The following is a 27,438-nucleotide window of genomic DNA, read 5'->3' as shown; positions in this document are numbered from 1 at the left end:
CGACTGAACATGCACAGACCTGAAGTGCACAGAAAAACTCAACTTTAAACTGGGTTTAAAAATATCAAATAAATTCCAAAATTTATAAAACTTTGGGAGATGATTCTAGACATGATAATAAACATGCTACAAAAACTGGTTTTTAATAAAGACCTCCCAAATGAGAAATATCATCATTTTGTAAAATAGTTCAAAACATAAAAATGTGAACACATGAGTTTTGACATTTTAACTTAACCATGTTTTGAAACATTACAAAATGATTTTGTAGACTTAATAAAAGATGTATATGATTATTGTTAAGTCTATAAACCAAGAAAACAATATTTTTACAAAAATACTTGTTTTGCAAACTTTCAAAACAATAAACATGATTTCATTGAACTAAATAAAATTGATATTGATGAAATCATATGTAAGCATATAAACATGAAACAAAAATAATTTTCCAATTATATTCAATTGTTTCATATTTAAACATGAAAAACCAAAACAATAAATATGAAAGATGTGAATTCATATTTATATAAACTTGGAAACCAAAATATGTATGTATTATATATATATATAACTATATAACTATATATATATATACAATGTCTACAATATAATGTGTGTGTATATATGATCGAGCTTAAAGTACCAACACACATAATATAAACCTAAACTACTGTTACCCAAGCTTGATCTTGATCTTCATTATAGCTTAACTTGGTAAACTTGGATGAAGCTTGAACTTGGATCTTCAACTTGATAGCAAGGCTTCACTCTACTATTCCGTCAACCTCCATTTGATATGATCGTTATGGCGCAATCCATCCATCCTCCAACATGTTGTTTGTCTACAATTGATACAAAAACACAAACACTAGACAAATAACATTAGAAATAAATTGTTTGTAAATCAAAACAAGAAGGTCAACAGCAAGCCGGGTGTGCAACTGACTCACTGGTATATGAGCATTGTAGGGAGAAAATTAAATCCCTATTAGTTGAAGCACACAACTGGATTGAACAAAATTTGAAGCCGCAATACGAAGATCGATAGGCCTTATGTAGAGATGGTGGACTACGCTATTGTATGATGACAACTACTTGTTCTGAAAGTTCCAATGACATACTTAAGGATGCCCGTGCTATGCAAATTCAAGCCTTGGTTGTAAGGACGTTTTATAGATTAAACACATACTTTAATAAGAAACGTAGTGATGAACTGCAAAAGAACATCATATAAAGGGGATAGTTAGGCGCATGATAGAGGGCGATTTTCCTCTTGCTATTGTGCGCCACTGCCTAGATCTCGCATGAAGAAGAAGAAGAAGCATGGTAATAAGGGGATAGTTGATACTACTTTGAGAGACTCGTTATTCGTGTATCCTTCTCCATCCTCTGTAGATGAAGCTGAGGGATCCGAGGGTTCAATGAAGACAAGTGATGCTAGGGGAAGCAATGGAACAGTAAAGGAATTTCGTGCTTCGTCCAGAAATGTAATGGAGATGGAAAGCACTGGCCCTAAGGGAGCTAAGAAGAAAATGCTAATGGAGGAGATCCTGACTAAATCTAAGTCAATTTCAGAACCAGGCCTTCTCAGATCTGGTCCAGCTCGTCAACTAGGTGAGACCTCTTTTTCCCCCTCTTGGGCTGATGAAATGGAAGAATATTTGATAAATGATTTGAATGAATCAACGGAGATGATTGATGATGATCATGAGATTCTTACTCCTTTTGTTGCGCAAGATGATTGATGATGATCATGAGATTCTTACTCCTTTTGTTGCGCAATCTACAATTGAGAGGATGCAGACTGAGAATATTAGGATTTCCCAAGATTCTTACTCCTTTTGTTGCGCAATCTACAATTGAGAGGATGCAGACTGAGAATATTAGGATTTCCCAAGACGTGAGATCTGAAAATCCCAATCTAGAAGAAGAGGAGAAAAACAATGTAGAGGCTCCAGGTCAGCGAGAAGTTCTTGACAGGGAGGAAGTAAGGAAATCATATGTGAGTTTATTTTCTGATAACAGGAAATAAAGGTCTTGATCTCAACTTTGTCCCAGCTTCACCCTCTGCAACTGTATCTTTTACTGATGAAGAATGGAGGGAGGGTGTTGATTATTGGAAATACTCCTTAGTAGGACATGTTATAGGACTGAATGTAAAATTCAAATCTATGGAATCATATATCAACAAAGCATGGGCCAAAATATCAATTCCTAAGATTTCTTTACTTAAGCAAGGGGTCTTTTTATTTGATTTCCAATCTGATCAGCAGATGAGAGAGGTCTTGGAATCTGGGCCTTGGTTCTTTGGTTCAAGGCCTTTGATGCTAAAACCATGGTCTATTGAGATTGAAATGGAGAAAATACAGGATTATTCATACCCAATGTGGATTCAACTCCCAAATCTGAAACTTAATTTGTGGAGTGCCACAGGAATTAGCAAGATCTCTAGCTTAATTGGATGTCCTATAACTATTGATATGCTTACAGCTACTAGGCAGAGACTTAGCTATGCTAGAGTACTAATTGAAGTGCAATTGCCCCTGAAGAACCCCCTGCCAGACCTAGTTGATTTTCAAGGGCCAGATGGGAAAAAGTACAGTCAGAGGGTTATCTATGAGCTTAAGCCTAGATGGTGTTCAAACTACAGTATTATTGGGCATGACACTGACAATTGTAGAAGACAAAAGTTTAAGAAAATATGGGTTCCAGTTAATAGAAAGGAAAATTCTGAAGCTCAAGTCAATTGTGCACTGTCTGAGCCTGTGCATGTTTCTGGAGATCAGATTAATGTTAGTCTGTCTGATACATCTGCTCAGCAAATGAAAGAACATCCAAACAGTAGAAAGGTGCAAATAGTATCAGAGGCAAATATAAATGCTTATGTTTCTCCTGATAAGGGATCTGCACCTGAGAAATATGCACAGAGCATGAGGTCTGATATTCATAGCATTAGACTTGGAAATTCTGGACTGGCAACTTTTCACCAAATTTCCTCTCCAACAGTCAATGCATCTGGATTTTCAAGTGTTAATAGGGCAAGTATTGCAAGAAGAGTTTTAGCAAAAACTCCAGGGAACCTAACCCAGGTATCTTCTTTCTCTCCATTGGAATCTCAGACCCTAGACTTTGACCCCTGTTGCATAGACAGGGGGAAAGGACAATAATGCACTTTGCTATTTGGAATATTAGAGGTTTTAACAAGTCCCCTAAACACTTAATTGTAAAGCAATTCATTCAAGAGTATAAGCTGCCTTTTATAGCCCTATTGGAAACAAAGCTTTCTGCAGGAAATATGGATAAAATAGCTCAAAAATTGCAAAAAATTAGGAATGGATCTCTAATATCCAAGAAGCAGGAAATGGGAGGATTTGGCTTCTATGGAATAGTGATATTCTTTCTATTCAGTGTGTTAAAGCCTCAATGCAATATGTGACATGCTCAGTCAACACAAAAGATGGTAGACTTTCTTGTCTAATGACTGTGGTTTATGCTTTGAATCAAAGAGAGGGAAGGAAAGTACTATGGCAGAAACTTCAAGACTTTAGGACATCAGTTGATTGTCCCTGGCTAGTTGGGGGAGATTTTAATGCCATTACTAATGGTGATGAAAGGTTGGGGGGTGCACCAGTTACAGGAGCTGACACTGAAGATTTTCGGCAATTTATTTCCTCTAGCCAACTGGTGCATATTAAGACTACTGGGTGCTTTTATACATGGAATAACAAACAAGAAGCTGAAAGTAGAATTTGGAGCAGATTAGATAGAGTTTTGATCAATAAGTTATGGATCATGCAATATACATCAAGTCAAGTAGATTTTTTACAGCCAGTCTGTTCTGATCATTCTCAGTTATGGATCATGCAATATACATCAAGTCAAGTAGATTTTTTACAGCCAGTCTGTTCTGATCATTCTCCAGCTCTTCTTACAGTTGGAGATGATGATTTTCAGGGCAAGAAGCCATTCAAATTCTATAAAATGTGGACTAAGCACATTGAATACCTGCCTTTAATCAGATCTATTTGGCAGCAGGATGTGCAAGGTTATTATATGTACAAACTATCCTTCAAGCTGAAAATGCTCAAACCTGCACTCAAAGAATTGAATAGAAGACATTTCATGAATATTAGTGAACAGGTGTTAAGAGCCAAACAGGAGCTATCTGATATTCAAAATAGGATCAACACTGATCTATTCAACTCTCACCTTATTTCCAAAGAAAAAGATTGCTTAAAGAAATATACCACTCTGCTTCAATGTGAAGAATCATTTTATAGGCAGAAAGCAAGCATTAAATGGGCTATTCAAGGAGACAAAAGAATCATTTTATAGGCAGAAAGCAAGCATTAAATGGGCTATTCAAGGAGACAAATCCTCTCACTTCTTCCATTCAGCCATGAAACAAGCATTAAATGGGCTATTCAAGGAGACAAATCCTCTCACTTCTTCCATTCAGCCATGAAAGCTAGGAGACACCAAAATAGGGTGTTATCTCTGTATACTGAGGATGGGAATAGAATTTCTGATATGGACACAATCATCACTGAGCTTATCAACTACTATAAGAGGTTATTGGGAGTTTCTGGAAATGTTTCTGAGCCTGATCTTGCTACTATAACTAATGGTCCTATTCTCTCATCAGAACAAAGAGAATTCCTTGGTTCTCCTGTCACAAGAGAGGAAATAAAACTAGCTGTTTTCACTATGTCTGATGATAAAAGTCCTGGTCCTGATGGATTTAGTGCTTCATTCTTCAAAACTGCCTGGGATGTAATTGGTGATGAGATGTGTAAAGCAGTGGAAGAGTTCTTCTATACTGGTAAACTCCTTGGTGTCTTCAATTCAACTTCCATCACACTAGTCCCTAAAATTCTAAATCCAAGATCTCCATCTGATTATAGACCTATCTCTTGTTGTAACTGTGTCTACAAGGTAATATCTAAAATTATTGCTGCCAGAATTCAGAATGTCATTGGCTATTTGATTGATGATGCTCAGAGTGCATTTGTTAAGGGCAGATTGATCTCTAACAATATTCTTCTAGCGCATGAACTCTTAAAACACTATGGCAGGAAGAATGTCTCTCCAAGAGCTGTCCTTAACATTGATTTGAGGAAGGCCTTTGACACTATAAATTGGAGTTTTATTAAGGCTATGCTGACAGGTTTGGGATTTCCTGATAATATGGTTAAATGGGTGATGGAATGCATCTCTACTTCCAAATTCTCTCTGTCACTTAATGGCTCATTACATGGCTACTTTGAGGGGGCTAGAGGATTGAGGCAAGGAGATCCATTGTCTTCTTATTTGTTTGTTCTTGGTATGGAGTATTTATCCAGAAAACTCAAACTTCTCAGCGCAGACAGACTGTTTAAATACCATCCAAAGTGTGCTAAATTGGGTATTACTCACTTGATCTTTGCTGATGATCTATTACTCTTTTGTAGAGCTGATATGGATTCCATAGTCAAAATAAACAACTGCCTTCAGGAGTTTAGTAGAGTATCTGGATTAGAGGCTAACTCCTATAAATCCTCTGTGCTATTGTGTGGGATTGAAGACAATGCTAAAGCTCAAATATGTTCGTATCTAAAATTCCCAGAGGGATCTTTACCTATAAGATACTTAGGCATGCCCTTGGTCTCTAAAAGACTCTCCTACTTGGACTGCTCATCTTTAATCTCAAAAATTTCGGATCAGCTTCAAGACTGGCAAAGAAGGAAGAACTTATCTTATGCGGGGAGAATTCAACTCATAAAAACTGTTATCCTGGGAATTCAAACATATTGGACAAGTAACTATGTTCTGCCGATAAGGGTGTTGGAAAAAATTGATATGCTTTGTGTTGCTTTCTTATGGGGAAGTAAAATACATCTTGTCTCATGGTTAGAAGTCTGCAAGGATAAAAACTTAGGAGGTTTGGGGCTATTCTCCTCTAAGCTGTGGAATCATGCTGCAGCAATCAAGTGGCTATGGATGATACACACTAAAAAAGACCTATTGTGGATTAAATGGGTACACGAAAATTACTTAAAGCAACTGGAAATTTGGCAAGTTCAACCGAAGAAAAGTGATTCGTGGATGTGGAGACAAATCCTAAAGGTGAGGGATTTGGTATTGAGAAGATTTGGGAATGTGCACAACCTACTCAGAGCTATTGCTAACTGTCACAGCAATGGAAAAATAAAAATTTCATCTGTCTATAACACTATCTCCCAATCTTCAGCAGCTGTACCCTGGGCGAAAACAGTTTGGGGTGGTTTGCATTATCCCAAGCATTCGATAATCCTATGGCTTGCTACTCTATCAAAGCTTCTGACTAAAGACAGATTGTGTCGTATGGGTATATTGGAAATCAACCAGTGTGTGCTTTGTGCTGATTCTGTTAGTCAACCTGAATCTAGAGAACACCTGTTCTTTGAATGTCGATTTTCTTCTTATGTTTGGATTAATCTGATGGCATGGATGAAGTTTACTTGGAGATCCTGCTGCTGGAGTCAGGTAATGAGATGGTATAGCAACAATTTGAGGGTTCTTGGATTCATGAAAAAACTCAAGAGAATGATGTTATCTAGAGCAGTTTATTGGATATGGAAGGAGAGAAATTTGAGGATTTTCCAACAAAGAACCCGCAGCCCTGACCAGCTTATCAAGGAAATTAAGATTTCATTACTCTTGAAAGCTCTTAATGATGATGTTCCTGAATACTTAAGAGAAGAAGTAGCAAAATTGTAAAATGTAGATAGGTTTCAGTCTTTTGTTTGCCAGACAAAGTTCTGGTAGTTCTTGTTGCTCTTTTATTTCAATATTTTGGTGATGAATAAAATTTATTTCATTGACCAAAAAAAAAAGAAACGTAGTGATGGTGCAAATTGGACGAGTAAGTGCACTCCAAAAAATAAGATAATATTACAGAAAAGGATTGTGGTCGTAAGAACATATAGAATTGAGCAATTCAACGATAATAAATGGGAGGTTAAAGATTATGAAGGTACTTACTTACACCGTCCATCTCTATAATCAGCAATGCAGTTGTACTTGTAATATACCATAATTACAAAAACTGTCATGTGAACATGTTTTAGAGGCTAGTTCCAGTCAAGATGGTGGTGCTAGGTTGCTTTATGATCGGTATTACTCAGCTTGGTATTAAACTAATCATTATTGAAAGCCTCAAACTAATATTTTGCAGTTCGAGTGGCAGCCATACACATCTTACCTACCTCATCTATCGCTGATTTGTATAGAGGGACACGGTATATGGAGAGCTAGAGTTCCTCTCGTTTGTTTCAAAATTGTGGAGATGCACATGTTGGATCGCGTGCTTAGATAGTTTGGATCCGCACAGCACGCTCTACAATATGTCAGAAAAATAGAGAGAAATGTGTTTAAGGGTGGGCATCAGATTGACTAGCGGTATGTGCATCAATCATACATTACTAGATGGAATGATCGGCATCAACTTATTGTCAAGCAGCTTTATCCTCCGATGGAGGAAGTCGATTACATTAGATGGTATTGGGGGATTACCAAATGTTGGATAATCACTCAAACCATGTCTCCAATCGACGAAATAGAGATTCACTCCCAACAAGCAAGATATGTACCAAGAGGGGTAGATGAAAGAGAATGGGTAAGTAAATTGCAAAAATTATAATAGTGTTTTCAATCTCTTGTTACCTTTTGGTTTCTTATATATATCATTATATCTTTTTATATAATTGTAGATAGGCGCTGTGGACGATATATAGAGGGGATTGCAAATGAGGGCATACCTTCCGCCATAGGAGATTCAGTACACGTATCGATATTGCATCAGATAGTGGCGAGGGTTCGTAGAGCTTTCCATCAAACTCATGAGGATCAGCATGAAGGTCGTGAGCAAGTGGCGGATGAGGAGAGAGTATATGCACACCGACAAAGATTTGGTGGATCTTGCATGCACGACGATGAAGCTGGTCCGTCACAGCAAGCTGGTCCGTTATAGCCCAACACACAACTGGAGAGCGAGCAAATACAAACTCAAGTCGAAGGAGGTTGCCGCCGATCTGAGCGGGTGCGAAGAGGGAGACAACGGAGGAGAAGCGGACTTTTAGGTTGTTAGCTTTTCTACTTATAGACTATATATTGTCGTATGGATAGACTTGATACATTTGGATTTGTTTAGCTTAGACTATAAATCAATATGGATAGTCTTGATACATTTGGATTTGTTTAGAGTTGTTTTCGTCAAAAGTTGCATTCATCATTGATTTCATTAAACTTCAAACGTTACAAATGAATTCAAATAACAAAGAATTAAAAATTATAACTTTCTTGAAAATAAACACAAGATCCGTTTATCGTCTCTTGCTTGCGTAGGTCTTTAGCCTGTGACGGGGACGTCGATATCCGTGGACCACCTGGCAATCAGATCTGGTTCAGAGCTTCGTCGATCCGCGAGGAGATCTAGAAATTAAAGTGCCTATCTCGGAAAAAGCGAGATATTTGCTCTTCTTAGGATTACCGACGAGGGGTAATGCTAAGGAACGGATGCGGGTGATGTAGATCTGATGAAGAACCCTCTCGTGCTGAAGTGCTCGATCACTCTTCGCTCCGGCAGGGCTTCGCCTATTCTCCAAAATTCCAGATCTTAAAAACTGAAGTGCTCGATCACTCTTCGCTCCGGCAGGGCTTCGCCTATTCTCCAAAATTCCAGATCTTAAAAAATGAGGCCTAAGGTTTGTATTTATAGGCTTGAGGGGATAACGGAGCGGTTAAAACTGATCGAAAATCGTCAAAAACACGTCCCAAGTGCGAGAGAGCCTGTACCCTCTTCAGTATTTTGGTCATAACTTCCTCATATGACATCCAAATGATCTGATTCTGGATTTGATAGAAAGCTAACAAAAATATCTATAACTTTCCTGTTTTGAGTTTCTTTAGATTCAAAACGGATCATGATAAAAAAAAGCTCCACAAGTTCCGAGACACCTTAGGGTGTCTCGGCTAAGTCAAGACACTCCAATGGTATCTCGGCGCTATTTTAGTCATAACTTCCTCATATGATCTTCAAATGATCTTATTCCGGATTTGATGGAAATCTGACAAAAATATCTACAACTTTCCTATTTTGCGTTTCTTCAGATTCAAAACGGATTATGGTCAAAAAAGCTCCACAAGTTCCGAGACACTTTAGGGTGTCTCGGCCAAGTCAAGACACCCCAAGGGTGTCTTGGCGCTATTTTAGTCATACCTTCCTCATATGACCTCCAAATAATCTGATTCTAGATTTTATGGAAAGCTGATAAAAATATCTACAACTTTCTTATTTTGAGTTTCTTCAGATTCAAAACGGATTATGGTCAAAAAAGCTCCACAAGTTCCGAGATACTTTAGGGTGTCTCGGCCAAGTCAAGACACCCCAAGGGTGTCTTGGCTCTATTTTAGTCATAACTTCCTCATATGACCTCCAAATGATCTGATTCCAGATTTGATGGAAAGCTGACAAAAATATCTACAACTTCCCTATTTTGAGTTTCTTCAGATTCAAAACGGATCATGGTCAAAAAAGCTCCACAAGTTCCGAGACACTTTAGGGTGTCTCGGCCAAGTCAAGACACCCCAAGGGTGTCTCGGAGCTATTTTAGTCATAACTTCCTCATATTACCTCCAAATGATCTGATTCTGGATTTGATGGAAAGCTGACAAAAATATCTACAACTTTACTATTTTGAGTTTCTTCATATTCAAAACGGATCATGGTCAAAACAGCTCCACAATGTCCGAGACACCTCGGGTGTCCCAGTTCAGCCTGAGACGTTCCGTTATGCCCGTTTGTTCGTTTTCGCCGTAACTTCTTCATCCAAACTTGGATTTGAACGATTCAAATTGCGTTGGGAAGCCGACGAGGTGTTCTATAAGCTCCAATGATTAGATCATCTGTTGAATGCATGAGACACGAAGGGCGTTGTTCCTTTTGTAAACATCACGGGGTTCTCGATTAGCCTGTGTCTTCGTTATTCCGAAATCCTGTCAGCTCACGTAGTTCATCGGTTCACTTCAAACGTTCACCGACATCAGTCGAACTCCTGACCTATAGGTAATTTTCGATGCCTACAGATACCCCCTCCAAAGCGTTCCAGACTCGTTTCTTTTATAGAAGAGGCTGGAATACTTTGGATGTGATTGATCCAGCTTTTAGTCGGCGTAAAGGACCTGTAGTTAGCTTTAACTCTTGGCTCCTTCGATTTTCGGTCTATTCGATGCTTTGACGAATAACCGAAGTTCTTCCGACACTGCGTTTATCGCCTGGCCGTCGTCGGAATCTCGAGTCTATCACTTGTGAGTTGAGTTTGGCTCGTGTCATTGAGTTGACTTTGAATTGACTATCTCTGTCATATTGTGCTGACTTAAGGTTTCAGATTATCGTGATGAATTGAGTTTGGCTCGTGTCATTGAGTTGACTTTGAACTGACTACCTCTGTCACATTGTGCTGACTTAGGGTTTCAGATTACTGAATGTTGACTTTTTGTCACAACGCGTTGACCGGCGTTGACCTAGGGTTACGCGTTGACCGGCATTGACCATAGGGTTTCAAACGTCGAACATTGACTTTTTGATCGCAACGCGTTGACTGGCGTTGACCTAGGGTTACACGTTGACCAGCGTTGACCCTAAGGTTTCGAATGTCGAACGTTGACACAGTTTATACTCGTACGTTTACTGGAGTATGCACAGTTTAAGCTCTTAAGGTATTGGAGCACGGCGGTCCCAAGTGTCGGGGTTGCAGGACCAACTGTTAAAGCTAATTCATCTGCATTTGTGGATCTTATTTTAATGTTGTTGGATAATCGAGTCACGAGACCAACTAATAGAGCTGATGCATCAATGACTCGCACTTATAGAATTTTTGGCAAATTCTCAGCCATCAACGGGTTTGATATGTCTTTACCGATTACCGTTTGAATCAGACTAGCATGTGAATTATTAAAACTCGTCTCACATGTAACGTTGTGCTAAGAGAATTGCTTTTCTTAGGCTTAATGCTATGACTTTTAATACATAGACTTAACCATTTTTTTATAGGGAAAAGGTACCCCGCGCCGTGTACTAGACGACGACTTATCCCTTCTTAGGCTTCGGGATAAAATTCTCCAGGTTTAGACCCTAGTGTATTTTCCAATCGGCGAAAGACTAAACCGGCCATGCGTGTTAGACATAGACTTTGGAATTTTTGGCAAACCTCCAGCCCTCAACGGGTTTGATGTGCCTTTACCGATTACCGTTTGAAATCGGGCTAGCATGCGGATTGTCTAAATCCGTTCCGCATGTAACATTATGCTAAGAGAGTGAATTCTCTTAGACTTCGTGCTATGATGTCGAATACATAGGCTTCGTCTTTGTTACGTGAATAGGCTACCCGGCCACACGTGTTAGGTGTGGACTCATCCCTTCTTAGGCTTCGGGATAAAATTCCCCAGGTTTAGACATTGGTGTCTTTTTCAATCGGTGAAAGACTAAACCGGCAACGCGTGTTAGGCGTAGACTTATCTCTATTTAGGAGTTGAGATAACATTCCCCGTGCACAAAGTGCCCGGATTGGAAGTTGGGAATTGTGTCTTTTATCAAAATAAAGACGGATTGGGAAACGGGAGAGGAAGAATTTTATATTCTATCTCCCGGGACTGAAGAGGAAGAATTTTATATTCTATCTACAGTCGGAAAGGAAACTCAAGGTGGGATCTCCACCCCCAGAATCCGAAAAGATGAAACTAAGAGTGGGATCTCCACTCCGAGAATCGGAAAAGTTCAAATGGCCTTAACTTTTATAGGATTGGTCATTTGAATCAAAAGAATCCCTCATTCATTGAGGAGAAAGCCCAATTTCGACCCTAACTTTTATAGGTTTGGTGGAAAAAGAACAAAAGTAGGATAATCCTAACTGTCCGAAGGTTTGATTACCGAACTAAAGGTGAATTTCTCGTTTATCGAGAGTGAATTTATGGTTTTGGTCCTAACTGTAGGAAGGTTTGACCAAGCAGGAGTTTGAGATGATCCTAACTGTAGGAAGGTTTGATCGCTCAATTTGTGGACCTCTCGTTCATTGGGGGAATCGAGAGGGGGATTTTGGTTGTGGTCCTAACTGTAGGAAGGTTTGACCAATTGGGAGGTTTGAGACGATCCTAACTGTAGGAAGGTTTGATCGCTCGATTTGTGGACCTCTCGTTCATTGGGGGAATCGAGAGGGGATTTTGGTTGTGGTCCTAACTGTATGAAGGTTTGACCAGATTATATCCGGACTCTAACTATGAAAGTGTTGAGTGCACGAACATAGCGGAAGTTTGAATGGATTGAACTTGATAGAATTTGGTGGTCCCACCGTCAATTAGTCTGATCGGTAGGGGACTTAGTGTTCATCACTTTGTTCATATTGATCGGGTGATCCCTAAGAGTATTAACATTCTTTCGGGAACTTCCCGTTACACGAATTATCCACCCCCAGCTTTCTTGCAAAACTGGGTGTAACGAGGAGTACGTTATCCTCAATCGCATGTTCAGGTTATCCTTGAGAATATATGGCTCTCTAGGAACTTCCCGTTACATAAATCGTTCACCCCCAGCTTCCTCTGCGGAACTGGTTCGGATATTATTCTTAGTTACCTGACCGGGTTATCCTTAAGAATATTAGCGTAATATTCTCCAGGAACTTCCCGTCAAAAGTGGGAAACAGTTTAGACTCATATACCTATTGAAGTATGTAGGGAGCAGTTTAACCTCATGCACCTGTTGGAGGATTGAGAAGCAGTTTATACTCGTATACTCTTCGGAGTGTTGCCGTTCTCAACTGGTTTACTCTAGCGTTATGACGCCGGCTTCAACCAAGGTCTGAATGCTATTCTTGAGAGCAAAGCAATCCTTGGTGGGATGAACGACCCTCCTGTGGTATGCACAGTACTTTGGGTCCGTAGTGTTGTCAGCTTCCTCCTGATTTGTGATAGGTGGTAGCTTGATCTTGTTACCTTCATAAAGTAAAGCAGGCCTTGGTGGGATGAAGGATCCTCCTGTGGTATGCGCAGTACTTCGGATCCGTAGTATTGTCAGCTTCCTCCTGATTCGTGATCGGTGGCAGCTTGATCTTGTTATTTTTAAGGAGTGATTCGAAGATGGCTGGAACATCTTCGTCTTTGAAGGAGTACTCTTTTTGGAGTTTTGGTTCCGAAGTCTTTTGCTGCCTTCGGGATTGCTGTTGTGACCTTAATTGTTGAGGCGCCTTTTGTTGTCGCTGTTGCGGTTGCGCTTGCACCTCGAATGTTTGATTCGCGTCCACAGCATTCGCATGTGCTTTTCCTTTAGGGACAAAGTTCTGTTGCGGGGCATTATTTGCTATTTGGCCCCTTTCCGCCTTCTTCCTTTTACGGAATCGTTCGGCTCTTTCTCCTCGCACCTTCAGATCCTTCCAGGTCTTTGGCGGTGCCATTCCCATAGCTTCCAGGATGTCCAATGAAAGATTGTTATGACAGGTCTCGAGGATGAAATCTTCGCTGACCGGATCCCTGCAATTCATTGCTTTATTTCGGAATCTTTTCACGAAGTTTTCGACTGTCTCACCATTCTTCTGCTTCTCCTCAAACAGAGTGCTGATTGAGACCTCAGTGTCGTCGTCGAAGAAGTCAGAAACATATCCTCCATATCGTCCCAACTATTGATACTCCCCGGCTTGAGGCGACGATACCAATCGAAGGCCGCTCCGCGAAGAGTGCCAACGAATGACCGCACCATTAAGGGTTCATTCCCGGAGATTATTCCTAAGTGGGACTTAAAATATATTAAGTGTTGGGTAGGGGAACCCTTTCCATCAAACGGCGTAAAGTTGATTAAATTGAACTTTGCCGGATATGGAATTGATTCCCACTCCCTTGGGTATGGACATGGTATGCCGGACCTCTTCACTTCTTGAGCATTCATCAACGCGTTGATTTTGCTCTCCAAGTCCTTCATTTTCTTGTCTTCACTCGTATCTGTCTTCGAGTGGTTTCGGGGAGAGGTAACGTGATCCTCTTTCGCATTATCATCCGAGGGACCACCTCCATTATTGTTGTTGACGGGAGGGATGTTCATGTTGGTATTATCTTCTTCCCGTTCATTCACCTCTTGATTCGGATTATTGCGACGACTGGGTTCTCCTTGGTGAGTTGTTAGTGCCGCTATTTGCTGGTCATGCATCTCTCTCATCTGCTGCATGGCCATCTCCATCTCGAACTTGAAAGCTTCCTTCTGCTTAGTCAAGGCATCTTCAAGCATCTTGATTACTTGTTCGGCACTAATCATAAGCGACTCATAGGGCTGTCCCGCACTAGACGCTGTGTCATCGGATGCTATAGCCGAGTAGGAGTCCGAACCAGCATCTGACGCCTCCTCTTCCAAAGGAAGTCCCTTTTGCATTCTTTGGTAATTCTTTCGCCTATTGATCCCTGCTCGCAATCGAGTCATGCGCTGGGATACTTCGGCAAGCTGATCTGAGTTAGAGTGTCGCGTCGATTTCCCTCTGCCGGTCATATTAGCAGACACCTCTAGGAGTTCGTCTTCTTGGCGGACAGGCTTCTTCCTACGGGAACGCCTTGGTTTGATCTTGGATGTTCCGATGGAAATTCTCTCGAACACCGAAACTCTCCTTGGGGCTTTAGTGCAGCAGCATTCTGATAGCACCGCCTTGATTATATTAGCACACGGACAGTGAGATTCCGTGTCTCGAGCATCTCTCTTTCGAGACTTACTCGTATCCCCAGCTCTATAGTACAACTCATCAGTTTGATAACTGGAGCAACCCACAGAGTGTTGGCCTGACTTCCCAGGTATAACACCATCATCATCAGACGAATGTGCTTCCCTCTGGGGATACGACGCTTTATTAGCGTTTTCAAAAGTCGCTCGTTCAAGTCTACGCTTTCGCGAGCGTGAAAACTTAACGGGCTCTTGAACTTCGATCCGCAATCCGTTACGGTCGGTGACAGGGGCTTTCCCTTTGTTATCTTTCTTGGGGGGATTGGTACGACCCCCAGTCTGGTTTGTTATTTGGGGACCTTTCAACGGTCCCAATCGTTCCTTGACAGGTGCTTTACCTCGGTTCTCCGGTAAAGGACCGAGGCGACCTTTCAAAGGAACCCTGGATCTTGAAGGATCCACGTTCTTACCTGACTCCACCGGAGGTGCGGGGGCAAGGGAAACGAGATCTGGATTTGATGAAGGTTGGACGGCAATTCCGTCCTCTTTTGCCTTTGGCACCCACATCCGCTTGTGTTTTGACGGCTTCTTGACCGTCTCTTCTTTCTGCATCTCCTCTGCTTTCTGCAGAAGGACTCGAGCATGCGCGAGCAATGCGCGGCGTTTCTTGATTCGCTCTTCGAGGGTTGAGCGAGTCCTCGTGACACGAACCCATTCGTTCGTTTCTGTCTTGAAAGAGGAGTTGGTTGTTCGCCGTTGTTGCTCTCGGCGCTGTCTGGACTTTAGATCCTCATTGTAGCGGATCCCGTCCATCGATTCTGCGGCCTTGGCCAGTTGTCGCGTAAGGCGCTGACGCCGCCTTTGGCGCGCCCTCTTCGACAAGGTTGGAACAACTTCAGCCGTTGACTTCGCGGCAGAAGGGAGAACTGGATCTGCAACTTCGACCACGTTAGACGTCATTGGAGCGTCGCGGTGAGTAAGTGCAACGGCGGCGAGGGGATCTTGGATCTTCGATCCTAAGGGCCCGCGAGCACTTTAGGAAGATGAAATCTTCCTGCGCCTGTTTGGAGAGGCGGATCTGGAGGAGGAGGAAGAGAGATACTCTTCAAACTTCTGTTGATCGAACTCGTATTCGATCTCTTCGTTCACCCGGATCTTGAAAGTCGGTTGCGTCATGACGGCCTCGGCAACGAGGCCGTTGGCTCCCACTGTGATCGCCAGCTTGTTTTCGTCAAAAGTTTCCTTCATCATTGATTTCATTAAAACTTCAAACGTTACAAATAAATTCAAACAACAAAGAAATAAAAATTACAACTTTCTTGAAAATAAACGCAAGATCCGTTTATCGTCTCTTGCTTGCGTGGGTCTTTAGCCTGTGACGGGGACGTCGATATCCGTGGACCACCTGGCAATCAGATCTGGTTCAGAGCTTCGTCGATCCGCGAGGAGATCTAGAAACTGAAGCACCTATCTCGGAAAAAGCGAGATATTTGCTCTTCTTAGGATTACCGACGAGGGGTAATGCTAAGGAACGGATGCGGGTGATGTAGATCTGATGAAGAACCCTCTCGTGCTGAAGTGCTCGATCACTCTTCGCTCCGGCAGGGCTTCGCCTATTCTCCAAAATTCCAGATCTTAAAAATGAGGCCTAAGGCTTGTATTTATAGGCTTGAGGGGATAACGGAGCGGTTAAAACTGATCGAAAATCGTCAAAAACACGTCCCAAGTACGAGACAGCCTGTACCCTCTTCAGTATTTTGGTCATAACTTCCTCATATGACATCCAAATGATCTGATTCTGGATTTGATAGAAAGATGAAAAAAATATCTACAACTTTCCTGTTTTGAGTTTCTTTAGATTCAAAACGGATCATGATCAAAAAAGCTCTACAAGTTCCGAGACACCTTAGGGTGTCTCGGCCAAGTCAAGACACCCCAAGGGTGTCTTGGCGCTATTTTAGTCATAACTTCCTCATATGACCTCCAAATGATCTGATTCCAGATTTGATGGAAATCTGACAAACATATCTACAACTTTCCTATTTTGAGTTTCTTCAGATTCAAAACGGATCATGGTCAAAAAAGCTCCACAAGTTCCGAGACACTTTAGGGTGTCTCGGCCAAGTCAAGACACCCCAAGGGTGTCTTGGCGCTATTTTAGTCATACCTTCCTCATATGACCTCCAAATGATCCGATTCTGGATTTAATGGAAATCTGACAAAAATATCTACAACTTTCCCATTTTGAGTTTCTTCAGATTCAAAACGAATCATGATCAAAAAAGCTCCACAATTTCTGAGACACTTTAGGGTGTCTCGGCCAAGTCAAGACACCCCAAGGATGTCTCGGCGCTATTTTAGTCATAACTTCCTCATATGACCTCCAAATGATCTGATTCCGGATTTGATGGAAAGCTAACAAAAATATCTACAACTTTCCTATTTTGAGTTTCTTCATATTCAAAACGGATCATGGTCAAAACAGCTCCACAATGTCCGAGACACCTCGGGTGTCCCAGTTCAGCCTGAGACGTTCCGTTATGCCCGTTTGTTCGTTTTCTCCGTAACTTCTTCATCCGAACTTGGATTTGAACGATTCAAATTGAGTTGGGAAGCCGACGAGGTGTTCTATAAACTCCAATGATTAGATCATCTGTTGAATGCATGAGACACGAAGGGCGTTGTTCCTTTTGTAAACATCGCGGGGTTCTCGATTAGCCTGTGTCTTCGTTATTCCGAAATCCTGTCAGCTCACGTAGTTCGTCGGTTCACTTCAAGCGTTCACCGACATCAGTCGAACTCCTGTGAACCAGATAGTGATGTTCATTGTCGTTCCTTAACACTGAGCTGTTCGTGGAGACCTATAGGCAATTTTCGATGCCTACAAGAGTATTTTGTTGTATTGATATGCATATGACGTATCTATTGTGTTGTGATGTTGTGGATTGATTAAAGGGAAAATCTTCTTTTAACCCAAAGTTTTACTCCAACTTATTTTTAAACCCACCTTCTTTCATTATGATCCATAGACCCAAAATACAACACCCACTTATTTATAAACCCAAAGTATCACTTATTTATAAAGCCAAAGTATCAAATACACCATATTTCTGGTGCTCCTCCCACTCAAAAAAACCCTAAAACACTCAAAAACACTCGACTACTGACGCATCGTGTTTATTGGCCGATTATCCACCGCGTCGGGCTGTCCTCGTTGAATTTCGAAGCTTCAGGCAAAGTATAGCACTTTACGGGAAAGTATAGCACTTTATGGCCAAAGTATAGCACCTTATGACAAAGTATAGCACCTTATGGGCAAAGTATAGCACCCTATGCCCAAAGTATAGCACCTTATGCTCTCTGGAAATTCTGCAGCTTTGAAATTTAGCGAGGACCGCCTGAGAGATAAGGTGCTATACTTTGGGTATAAGGTGCTATACTTTGCCTATAAGGTGCTATATTTTGCCATAAGGTGCTATATTTTGCCATAATGTGCTATACTTTGGTCATAAGGTGCTATATTTCCCCATAAAGTGCTATACTTTGCCTGAAGTTTCGAAATTCAGCGAGGACCGCCCGACGCGGTAGATGATTGGCCAATAAATACGATGCGTCGATCGTCGAATGTTTTCGTTGCAGGGAAAAAAACTAAAATGGTTCTCGACAACTTGATGTGCAGAATTTTTAGAGAGCATAAGGTGCTATACTTTGACCTTAAGGTGCTATACTTTGCCCATAAGGTGCTATACTTTGCCATAAGGTGCTATACTTTGGCCATAAGGTGCTATACTTTCCCGTAAAGTGCTATACTTTGCCTGAAGCTTCGAAATTCAACGAGGACAGCCCGACGCGGTGGATAATCGGCCAATAAACACGATGCGTCAGTAGTCGAGTGTTTTTGAGTGTTTTAGGGTTTTTTTTTAGTGGGAGGAGCACCAGAAATATGGTGTATTTGATACTTTGGGTTTATAAATAAGTGGGTGTTGTATTTTGGGTGTATGGATCATAATGAAAGAAGATGGGTTTAAAAATAAGTTGAAGTAAAACTTTGGGTTAAAAAAAGATTTTCCCTTGATTAAATGTGTTATTATCATCTGTTTATTTCCTAGAATTTGGATTTATTTAGAGTATTTTGTCGTATTGATATGTATTTGACGTATCTATTGTGTTGTGATGTTGTGAATTTATAACTTTTATCAACGTATACGATGTGAATGCTATATTTTTATGCAAAATTTGGTCAAAAAATAATGTGTATATGAAGCTAGAGGGATGTGCATGTTTTAGCTCTGCCCAACAAATCCACGGGACTAGTAGACCCGTGGATTTGCTGGGCAGAAATAACAACCTCTTTGCTTAATGTACGGGACTACTAGCTCCGTACGTTTTGTGAGATTACAAACAAATCATACAAAACTAGTAGTGTCGTATGTTTTGGTTATTCTTAATGCCTGATTAGTGCACACAAAACATACGGGACTACTAGTCCTGTATGTCTCGAGCATGATGTTTTTTTTAAAAATAATCTATTTTTGGCCAAAGAGATCGTTTTTGCTAAATAATTAGCAAAACTGTCGATTTTGCTAGTTATTTAGCAAAAAATATCTTTTTAAAATAATCCCAAGAATGGCAGATGCGACTATGAACTATGTTATGTGGAGACAGGCGGCTGTACAATAATAGATGCAGACATGAAACTAGATGATTCACCTTAACTGCACACGGGTGAACTCGCGTGCAGCCTAGATGAAACTATATAAATACTTCCCCTTCACTAAATTTTCAAGGGTGCTTCCAATATCATTTATTGCTACACTTATTTCTCTCAACTACGTGAGAAAATAAACTAAATATTTAACAAATAGATCGATATTTATTTGCTTAAGTATTTGTTCATATTTGATTTGATAGTTCATATAATAATAGCCAAATAGTTTTTATTATTTGGTTCATCAACGTATAAAATTTAACTGTAGGTATCTTCAATTCGTTGGTTTGATAAACTATTTTTTTATACAATTGAGTCCTTAAAATTTCTTTTTGCTAGTTGTAAATGTAGATAAATAGTTTCTTATATGTGAATATTACATATCACCATGTTGCATTTTCGTCAGGGATATCATGTTTGGCTCTATTGCCAGACTAGGATAATGAATTAATATTGGCTGAATATCTATCGAGTATGGGTCGAATAATTCGCAAAGATGACTCAAACACTGTTAACGAATATTCGTGAATAGTTTTCAAATATTCGAATACTACGTGAGTCAAATTTGTATGTCGGTTTACTATTCATTTAGAATTCGAATAGTTAAATATGAACTGAATATGAATACAAATACTGTGATATTCGATTTGAATTGGGTTCATTTCCACCCTTACTCTCAACTGCCCAAGCTTTTGAACCCCGCTTGAGCAAGTCAAGTATGCTAATCAAAACCTCTTTAGCGTTTGAGCACTTGATTCTTCATTCTCGTGTTGTCATAACCTCATATCATCTACGATCTTTTGTTGGCATTTTCTCACTTGTTCTTTCTTCAACAGAAGAAGCTTCATTCTTCTATGACTCAAGATAATATGCCAAGTCCGTTTCAACGGTGAACAACTAAGTTTGATCAACTTGTTCATGCTGTCAACGGAGCCGATAACTCGTCTCTTTCGGCACAACTTTTCAAAACCCAAATTGTAACTAAAACTTTGTAATATTTTGTATTCAGATCAATAGAAATAAATGATAAATTCATCGACTTCTTTTGACGTGAAACTACATCTATATCCATTTAAATTTGATATGAATATGAATATCATGCATATATTCATGCAGATACAAGATGGATATTGGAAAACTAGATAATATTAAGAAAACATAGTTCATATAATACAAGAAAATTCGTAACTATGTTTGTGATATTTGAAAAGCTAAGATTACATATCTTGATCATCAAAAGTAAACTCAAATCCATTAATCTAAGGATTAAAATAATTATAATTGTTTGACCAACAATAATTTCAGATATAAATCTAGGTATTACCGTATATATATACGTATCTGTAACTATATCATATATGATATACATATTTAGAAATCATATTTGTAGCCAAATATTTATATCCATTAATGGAAATTGATACATATATGTCAGAGGATACAAATATTTTTTTCGCCCCTATATATAATCCTATTTCTACTGGTCTCAAAGAGCATGGGAGTTAAATCTTTTGATTGTTGTGCATGGCATTGAGTAAGGTTGGATAAAAGGCCATTTCGGTCGCTAGGCCTTCATAAGCAAATAGGTCACTGTACTTTTTTTTCCAACTTGGTCCCTGTACCACAAATTCATTGTAAATTAAGTCCTTTTTATTGAAATTAAACTTGATTTTGGATCAATCTTAATTTTGGGTTTATGATGGAATTATTCTAAGTTTGACCAAACCCAAAATTAGGTCCAAATTCTAGAGGTTTTCTAGAAACACTCTAGAAGGTTGATCACCTCCTTAAAGTGTTCTAGAGAAATCTTTAAGCTAAATATCTAGATAATAGTATATAAACATCTAGATAATTTGTGATAAAAATATTTAGATATTATGTAGAAATTTCTAGAGATTAGAAAAATATCTAGGAACTATGGAGGTGATATTAGAAAAATCTAGATCCTTTGTAACATATCTTTGGGAGGCTATAAATACCTCCTCACCTCTCTCATTTGTAAGCAAGAAGAAAAAATCGAACAAGTGAATAAAGCAAGTTCAAATAAAGAGTCTTCTTCTTCATAAGTTCTCTACATTTCTCTAAAAGTCTTTAAAGTGTTCTCTAAGTGTTCTTCATATTCTTCTTCATACTTAGAGGTTTATTCTCTTGGTTTCTTTTGGGTTTCTCGGATATTACGGTCTTGGGCTAGTGCTAAGCACTATTGGTGTTATCTTTACATGGTATCAGAGCCATTCTAATCTTGTGCTCTTCAAGATCGGGGTTTAAAGAGAGCTCGTGTTTACTCTAAGTATGAAATCAATGGGTCGTGTCGTTGGATTGGGAATGGAGATCTTAAACCAATCTAACTACCGGTTATGGAAGTCATGTATGGAGTCATACTTGGTTAGTGAGGACTTATGGGATGTCGTCGGCGGTAGCAGCACAACACCACCAAGGGGAGATGCTGCAACAGCGGAAGCGACAAAGGAGTGGACACGGAAGAATGCCAAGGCGGAGTTTGCTTTGAAGAGGTCAATATCTTCAGGACTATTTGAGCATGTCTCAAGATGTACATCCGCAAGTGCTATTTGGCAGGCACTAGATCAATTGTTCAACAAGGAGAACGAGGCTCGTCTACAACTGTTAGAGAACGAGTTGGCGAATGCGAAGCAGGGGAGTCTTCAATCTCAGAGTTTTTTATCAAGGTAAAAAATCTTTGCTCTGAGATTAATACTCTTAATCCGGAGGAGTCGATTTCGGAAGCACGGTTGAAGCGGTCTATTATTCGTGGTCTACGATCCGAATATACACCGTTTGTTACTTCAGTTCAAGGATGGGCTACACAACCTTCCTTGGAGGAGTTTGAAAATCTACTAGTTTCGCAAGAATCACTAGCCATGCAAATGGCGGGAGTTAAAGTCCATGATGACTCGGGGAGCGCTTTTGTAGCGGGGAAACAACAAAGCTTCAGAGCCAAACCCAAATATGATAATGTAAAGAATAATGATGGACGAGAAGGATCTTCTACGGGAGACAAGAAGTGATTCAAGTGTTATCGGTGTGAAAAACTTGGGCATTTCAAAAAGGATTGTCGAGTCAAGCTGAAGGAAACAAATATGGCGGAATCAAAGGGTCATAATGAAGACAAAGAATGGGGAAAATGTTTCATGGTGGAGGCTGCATCTTTAGGTACATCCATAGCTAAAAATCTTGGAAATGATTGGATTGTGGATTCTGGTTGTAGCCATCATATTACCGGAGATGAGAAGTTATTTTCCAGTCTTCAGCGTCATGACGGAAAAGAAGCCATCATTACTGCGGATAATTCAATCCACCGCGTTGAGAAGGAAGAGACAGTCGTTATTGAAGGAGATGATGGAAGCCCAATCATTCTCAAGAACGTATATCATGTTCCTGGAGTAAGGAATAATCTTCTCTCTGTGGTGAATGCGGTTGACTCAGGTAACTACGTTTTATTTGGCCCAAGAGACGTTAAATTCTTAAAGAATATTAAAGAATTAAAAGCGGACGTGGTTCACACCGGAGCACGGGTTAAGGATTTATATGTTTTATCGGCCTCAAATTCTTATGTTGAGAAGATGAGTACGAATGATAATGCCTTTATATAGCATTCTAGGCTTGGTCATATAAATATGACTAAGCTAAAGGTTATGGTGAATAAGGATTTGGTTAACGGGCTCCCAAAGTTGAAGATTCATGATGAAGGAAAGCTTTGTGAAGGCTGTCAATATGGAAAGTCACATAGGCTTCCATTTGACAACTCCACTTCACGATGCAGCGCTCCGTTGGAGAGGGTCCATAGTGATTTGATGGGTCCGATGAGAACATCCTCCTATTCTGGGTTTCGGTACATGTTACTGTTTGTTGATAACTTCTCACGGTACACTTGGATATACTTTGTGAAGGAAAAATCTGAAGTATTCTTCAAGTTTTAAAAATTCAAGGTTACCATGGAGGGAGAATTAGGTCAGAAGATCAAGACTTTAAGGACGGATAATGGAGGGGAGTTCATGTCAAAGGAGTTTCTCTCTTTTTGCCAAAAACATGGTATTAAAAGAGAATTTACATGTCCGTATACACCTCAGCAAAATGGAGTAGTGAAAAGGAAGATAAGACATCTAAGCGAGACATGTAGAAGCTGGTTACATGACAAAAATTTGCCTAAGGCCTTATGGGCGGAAGGCATGAGATGTGCAGCGTATATCATCAACCGGATGCCACTTAGTCCGAACAATATGAAGTCTCCTTATGAGATGGTTCATGGGAAGAAGCCAACGGTGAAACATCTCAGGATATTTGGATCAATCTGCTACGTCCACGTGTTTGACTCTCAAAGAACCAAGTTGGAGGTAAAGGCGAAGAAATGCATCTTTGTCGGCTATGATGAACAAAGGAAGGGCTGGAGGTGTATGGATCCAGAGACACACAGGTACACCGTGTCTCGTGATGTTGTCTGTGATGAAGTTTCCTCATTTTATGGGCCACCTCAAGTCTTGGTCGAACAAGAAGGCGGGGGTTCCTCCAAGATCGATGAACCAGTTGTTCAAATGCCAAGTGAAAGCGGAAGTCTTGAAGAAGAGACGCAAGGTGAAAGGGGGAGCACTGATCAAGAGGAAGATGAGGAAGAAGATCGTAGTTCCATGGCTAATCAACAGCCAAAAAGGAACATTGTTAAGCCTGCTCGGTTCAGAGATGAAAGGTTTGTCACTACTTACTCATGCTACTTTGCAGCTCCATTAGATGAAGAGGAGCCATCATCGCATGATGAAGCAAAAGGAGTTCAAGAGTGGGAGGGCACAATGAAGGAGGAGATGAATGCTCTCATGAAGAACGAAACTTGGGATTTGGTTCCAAAACCCAAGGATGTCCAACCCGTTTCTTGTAAATGGGTGTACCGAATTAAGCAAAAAACGGATGGGAGCATTGACAGATTTAAGGCAAGGTTGGTTGCTCGAGGGTTCTCTCAAAAATATAGAAAAGATTATGATGAAACTTTCAGTCCAGTGGCAAAGATGACTACGGTACGCTCACTTTTATCTTTAGCCGCAAGCTTTGGTTGGAAGTTATGGCAACTAGATGTGAAGAATGCTTTTCTATACGGAGAGCTTGATAAGGAAATCTTCATGGAGCAACCGCTTGGTTTCAAGTCACGAGAGCATCCTGATTATGTCTGCAAGCTTAAAAAGGCTTTGTACGGGTTAAAACAAGCTCCTCGAGCTTGGTATGGAAAGCTTGCTCAATTCCTTCAGTTTTGCGGGTATGTGCCATCAAATTCTGATCCGAGTCTATTCTTCAAGAAGAATGGAGGAGTCCACGTGATGGTTCTTCTTTATGTAGATGATATGATCATCACCGGGAATGATGATGCTGAAATTGCTCGTCTACAAGAGGATATGTCGGTGAGGTTTGAGATGAAGAAGTTGGGTGAGTTGAACAATTTTCTTGGTTTGGAGGTCGAAAGGGTAAAGGATGGAATATTTGTCGGCCAACAAAGCTACGCAAGAAGGATTACCTTGCCTTCGCGGTGGGTCTCGTAAGTTGGTTTATGCAAGAACCAAGGAAGCTACATCTAGAAGCGGCAAAGAAGATTTTGAAGTATGTAAAGACAACTCTTGGCATGGGTCTGATGTACAAGTACAATGCCAAGGTTTCTCTTCATGGTTTCACGGATGCTGACTTTGGTGGAGATCTAGATGATCGAAAATCAACTTCAGGGTATGTGTTCTTATGTGGAGACACAAGTGTTTCGTGGTGCAGCAAGAAGCAAGCAACGGTGTCATTGTCTACCACTGAAGCGGAGTATAAAGCTTCAACACTCGCAGCTCAAGAGTGTATATGGCTTCGAAGACTCCTTGAAGATTTGTTGGAGCCAATCAATAAGCCGGTTGCAATTTATGGAGATAATCAAAGTGCTATCAAGTTGGCTAATAATCCGGTGTTTCATGCAAGGACGAAGCATATCGAGTTAGAACATCATTTCATACGGGAGAAGGTGCTTGATGGAACAATTGAAGCTTTGGAGGTTCGAAGCGAAGACAACGTTGCAGATATCTTCACCAAGTCACTACCAAAGGGCCAATTTGAGTTACTTCGCTCGAAGCTCGGGATGGTTGACAAAATCAAGTTTAAGGGGGAGTATTGAAATTAAACTTGATTTTGGATCAAGCTTAATTTTGGGTTTATGATGGAATTATTCTAAGTTTGACCAAACCCAAAATTAGGTCCAAATTCTAGAGGTTTTCTAGAAACACTCTAGAAGGTTGATCACCTCCTTAAAGTGTTCTAGAGAAATCTTTAAGCCAAATATCTATATAATAGTAAGAAACATCTAGATAATTTGTGATAAAAATATTTAGATATTATGTAGAAATTTCTAGAGATTAGAAAAATATCTAGGAACTATGGAGGTGATATTAGAAGAATCTAGATCCTTTGTAACATATCTTTGGGAGGCTATAAATACCTCCTCACCTCTCTCATTTGTAAGCAAGAAGAAAAAATTGAACAAGTGAATAAAGCAAGTTCAAATAAAGAGTCTTCTTCTTCATAAATTCTCTACATTTTTCTAAAAGTCTTTCAAGTGTTCTCTAAGTATTCTTCATATTCTTCTTCATACTTAGAGGTTTATTCTCTTGGTTTCTTTCGGGTTTCTCGGGTATTACGGTCTTGGGCTAGTGCTAAGCACTATCGGTGTTATCTTTACACTTTTTTGACATCCCTTAGAAGTTGGATGTTCAATTTTTTGTTTATGACCACATTACGGTCAATGATGTAACTCCATCCTTAAATTATGACTTTAGGTTTAATTTATAGAGCAATCAACTATGTAGGTATATATTAATTTTCTTTCAATACAGAGAAAGAGCAAAAAAGCAATTAATTTGGACATCTTTTAAAGCACATTGTTATATTTGTCAACTTATTTTTGTCAAACATGTTGTGGTTGGAATGCAGTGATGATGCTCTTTTTAAAATAAATTTCTTGTTTTACTTCGAATGGTGCATCGTGCATCCTATTTCTGAGAATAGGATGTAAAGATAAAAAAATGACTCCGTATCTCAAACCCAAAGAACCCCAAAAAACAAATCTACAAAATCACAAGCTTAAACAGTCAGTAATTTTCTTTTATTGCAACCATGTTAAGGATTAAGGTAACTCTAATAACATTTCTCTGAGTCGCAATAATTTTCTGAAGAGCGTGTCTGACTTGCGGCTTGAAGCGTGCTTGTCACCTCAAGGATTAACTTTATAGTAACATGGGCAGAGTCTGTTACTTGTACACTGTTTCATTTCTTCATTGTACCATAAGGGGTGTTACTGTGTTAGTCAATTGGAGCATTTTCAGTTTAAAGTAAAATAAATTTTCGATAGTAAGATATTTTAGTAGGATAAATAGGAACAATTTTGTGAAACGAAGTATTTTGATAAAATAATATGGGATACATTTTTATAATCATGAAATATATATTTATGTATTTTGAAGATATAAATACTATCTATGTATTTTAAACTTACTGTTGAGTTATTTAGGTAGTAATTAGTCAATGTTGTTGGACCTATTTGTAAGAGTGGACTTATATAAAAGGGGAATCTCTCTATGAGAGAAACATACACAACAAACAAAAAACCCTAAACTCAAATCTTACATGGTATCAGAGCCGCCGCTGTATTCCTTCGAGCCGCTGCCAACCCGAACCCAAACCCTAGCTGCTAGTCGTCCTTCCCCTCTTCTTCGAACTGCTCCTTCAACCTTGAGATGCTAGTCGAAACCCTAGCTGCTAGTCGTCCTTCCCCTCTTCTTCGAAATGCTCCTTCGAAACCCTAGCTGCTAGTCGAAACCCTAGCTGCTCGTGGAGCTGTGCGATGACGAGTGCCACATCAGCGAGTCGTGGCCAAGGTCGAAGACGAGGAAGTTGCAGGTGGTCGACGACGTGGTGTAGTAGAGGACGGCGGATGTGAGGTCGTCGGAGATGGGTCCGGTCACCGCAGGCGAGAACGAGGATAGGAGGGAGTGGCGGC

General features: G+C 40.1%; 1 protein-coding gene across 1 annotated transcript; it reads left to right on the top strand.

Annotated features, from left to right (window-relative positions):
* Window positions 1,868-4,335, top strand: LOC109830664. The gene is made up of 3 exons (XM_020397998.1): window positions 1,868-1,958; window positions 2,026-3,089; window positions 3,409-4,335. The coding sequence occupies exons 1-3, from the start codon at window positions 1,868-1,870 to the stop codon at window positions 4,333-4,335; spliced, it is 2,082 nt and encodes a 693-aa protein (XP_020253587.1).

This window comes from Asparagus officinalis, chromosome 1 (assembly GCF_001876935.1).
Source record: "Asparagus officinalis chromosome 1, Aspof.V1, whole genome shotgun sequence".
NCBI lineage: Eukaryota > Viridiplantae > Streptophyta > Magnoliopsida > Asparagales > Asparagaceae > Asparagus > Asparagus officinalis.
The sequence above is the reverse complement of the archived record's forward strand: the minus strand, read 5'-3'. Positions and strand labels throughout refer to the sequence as shown.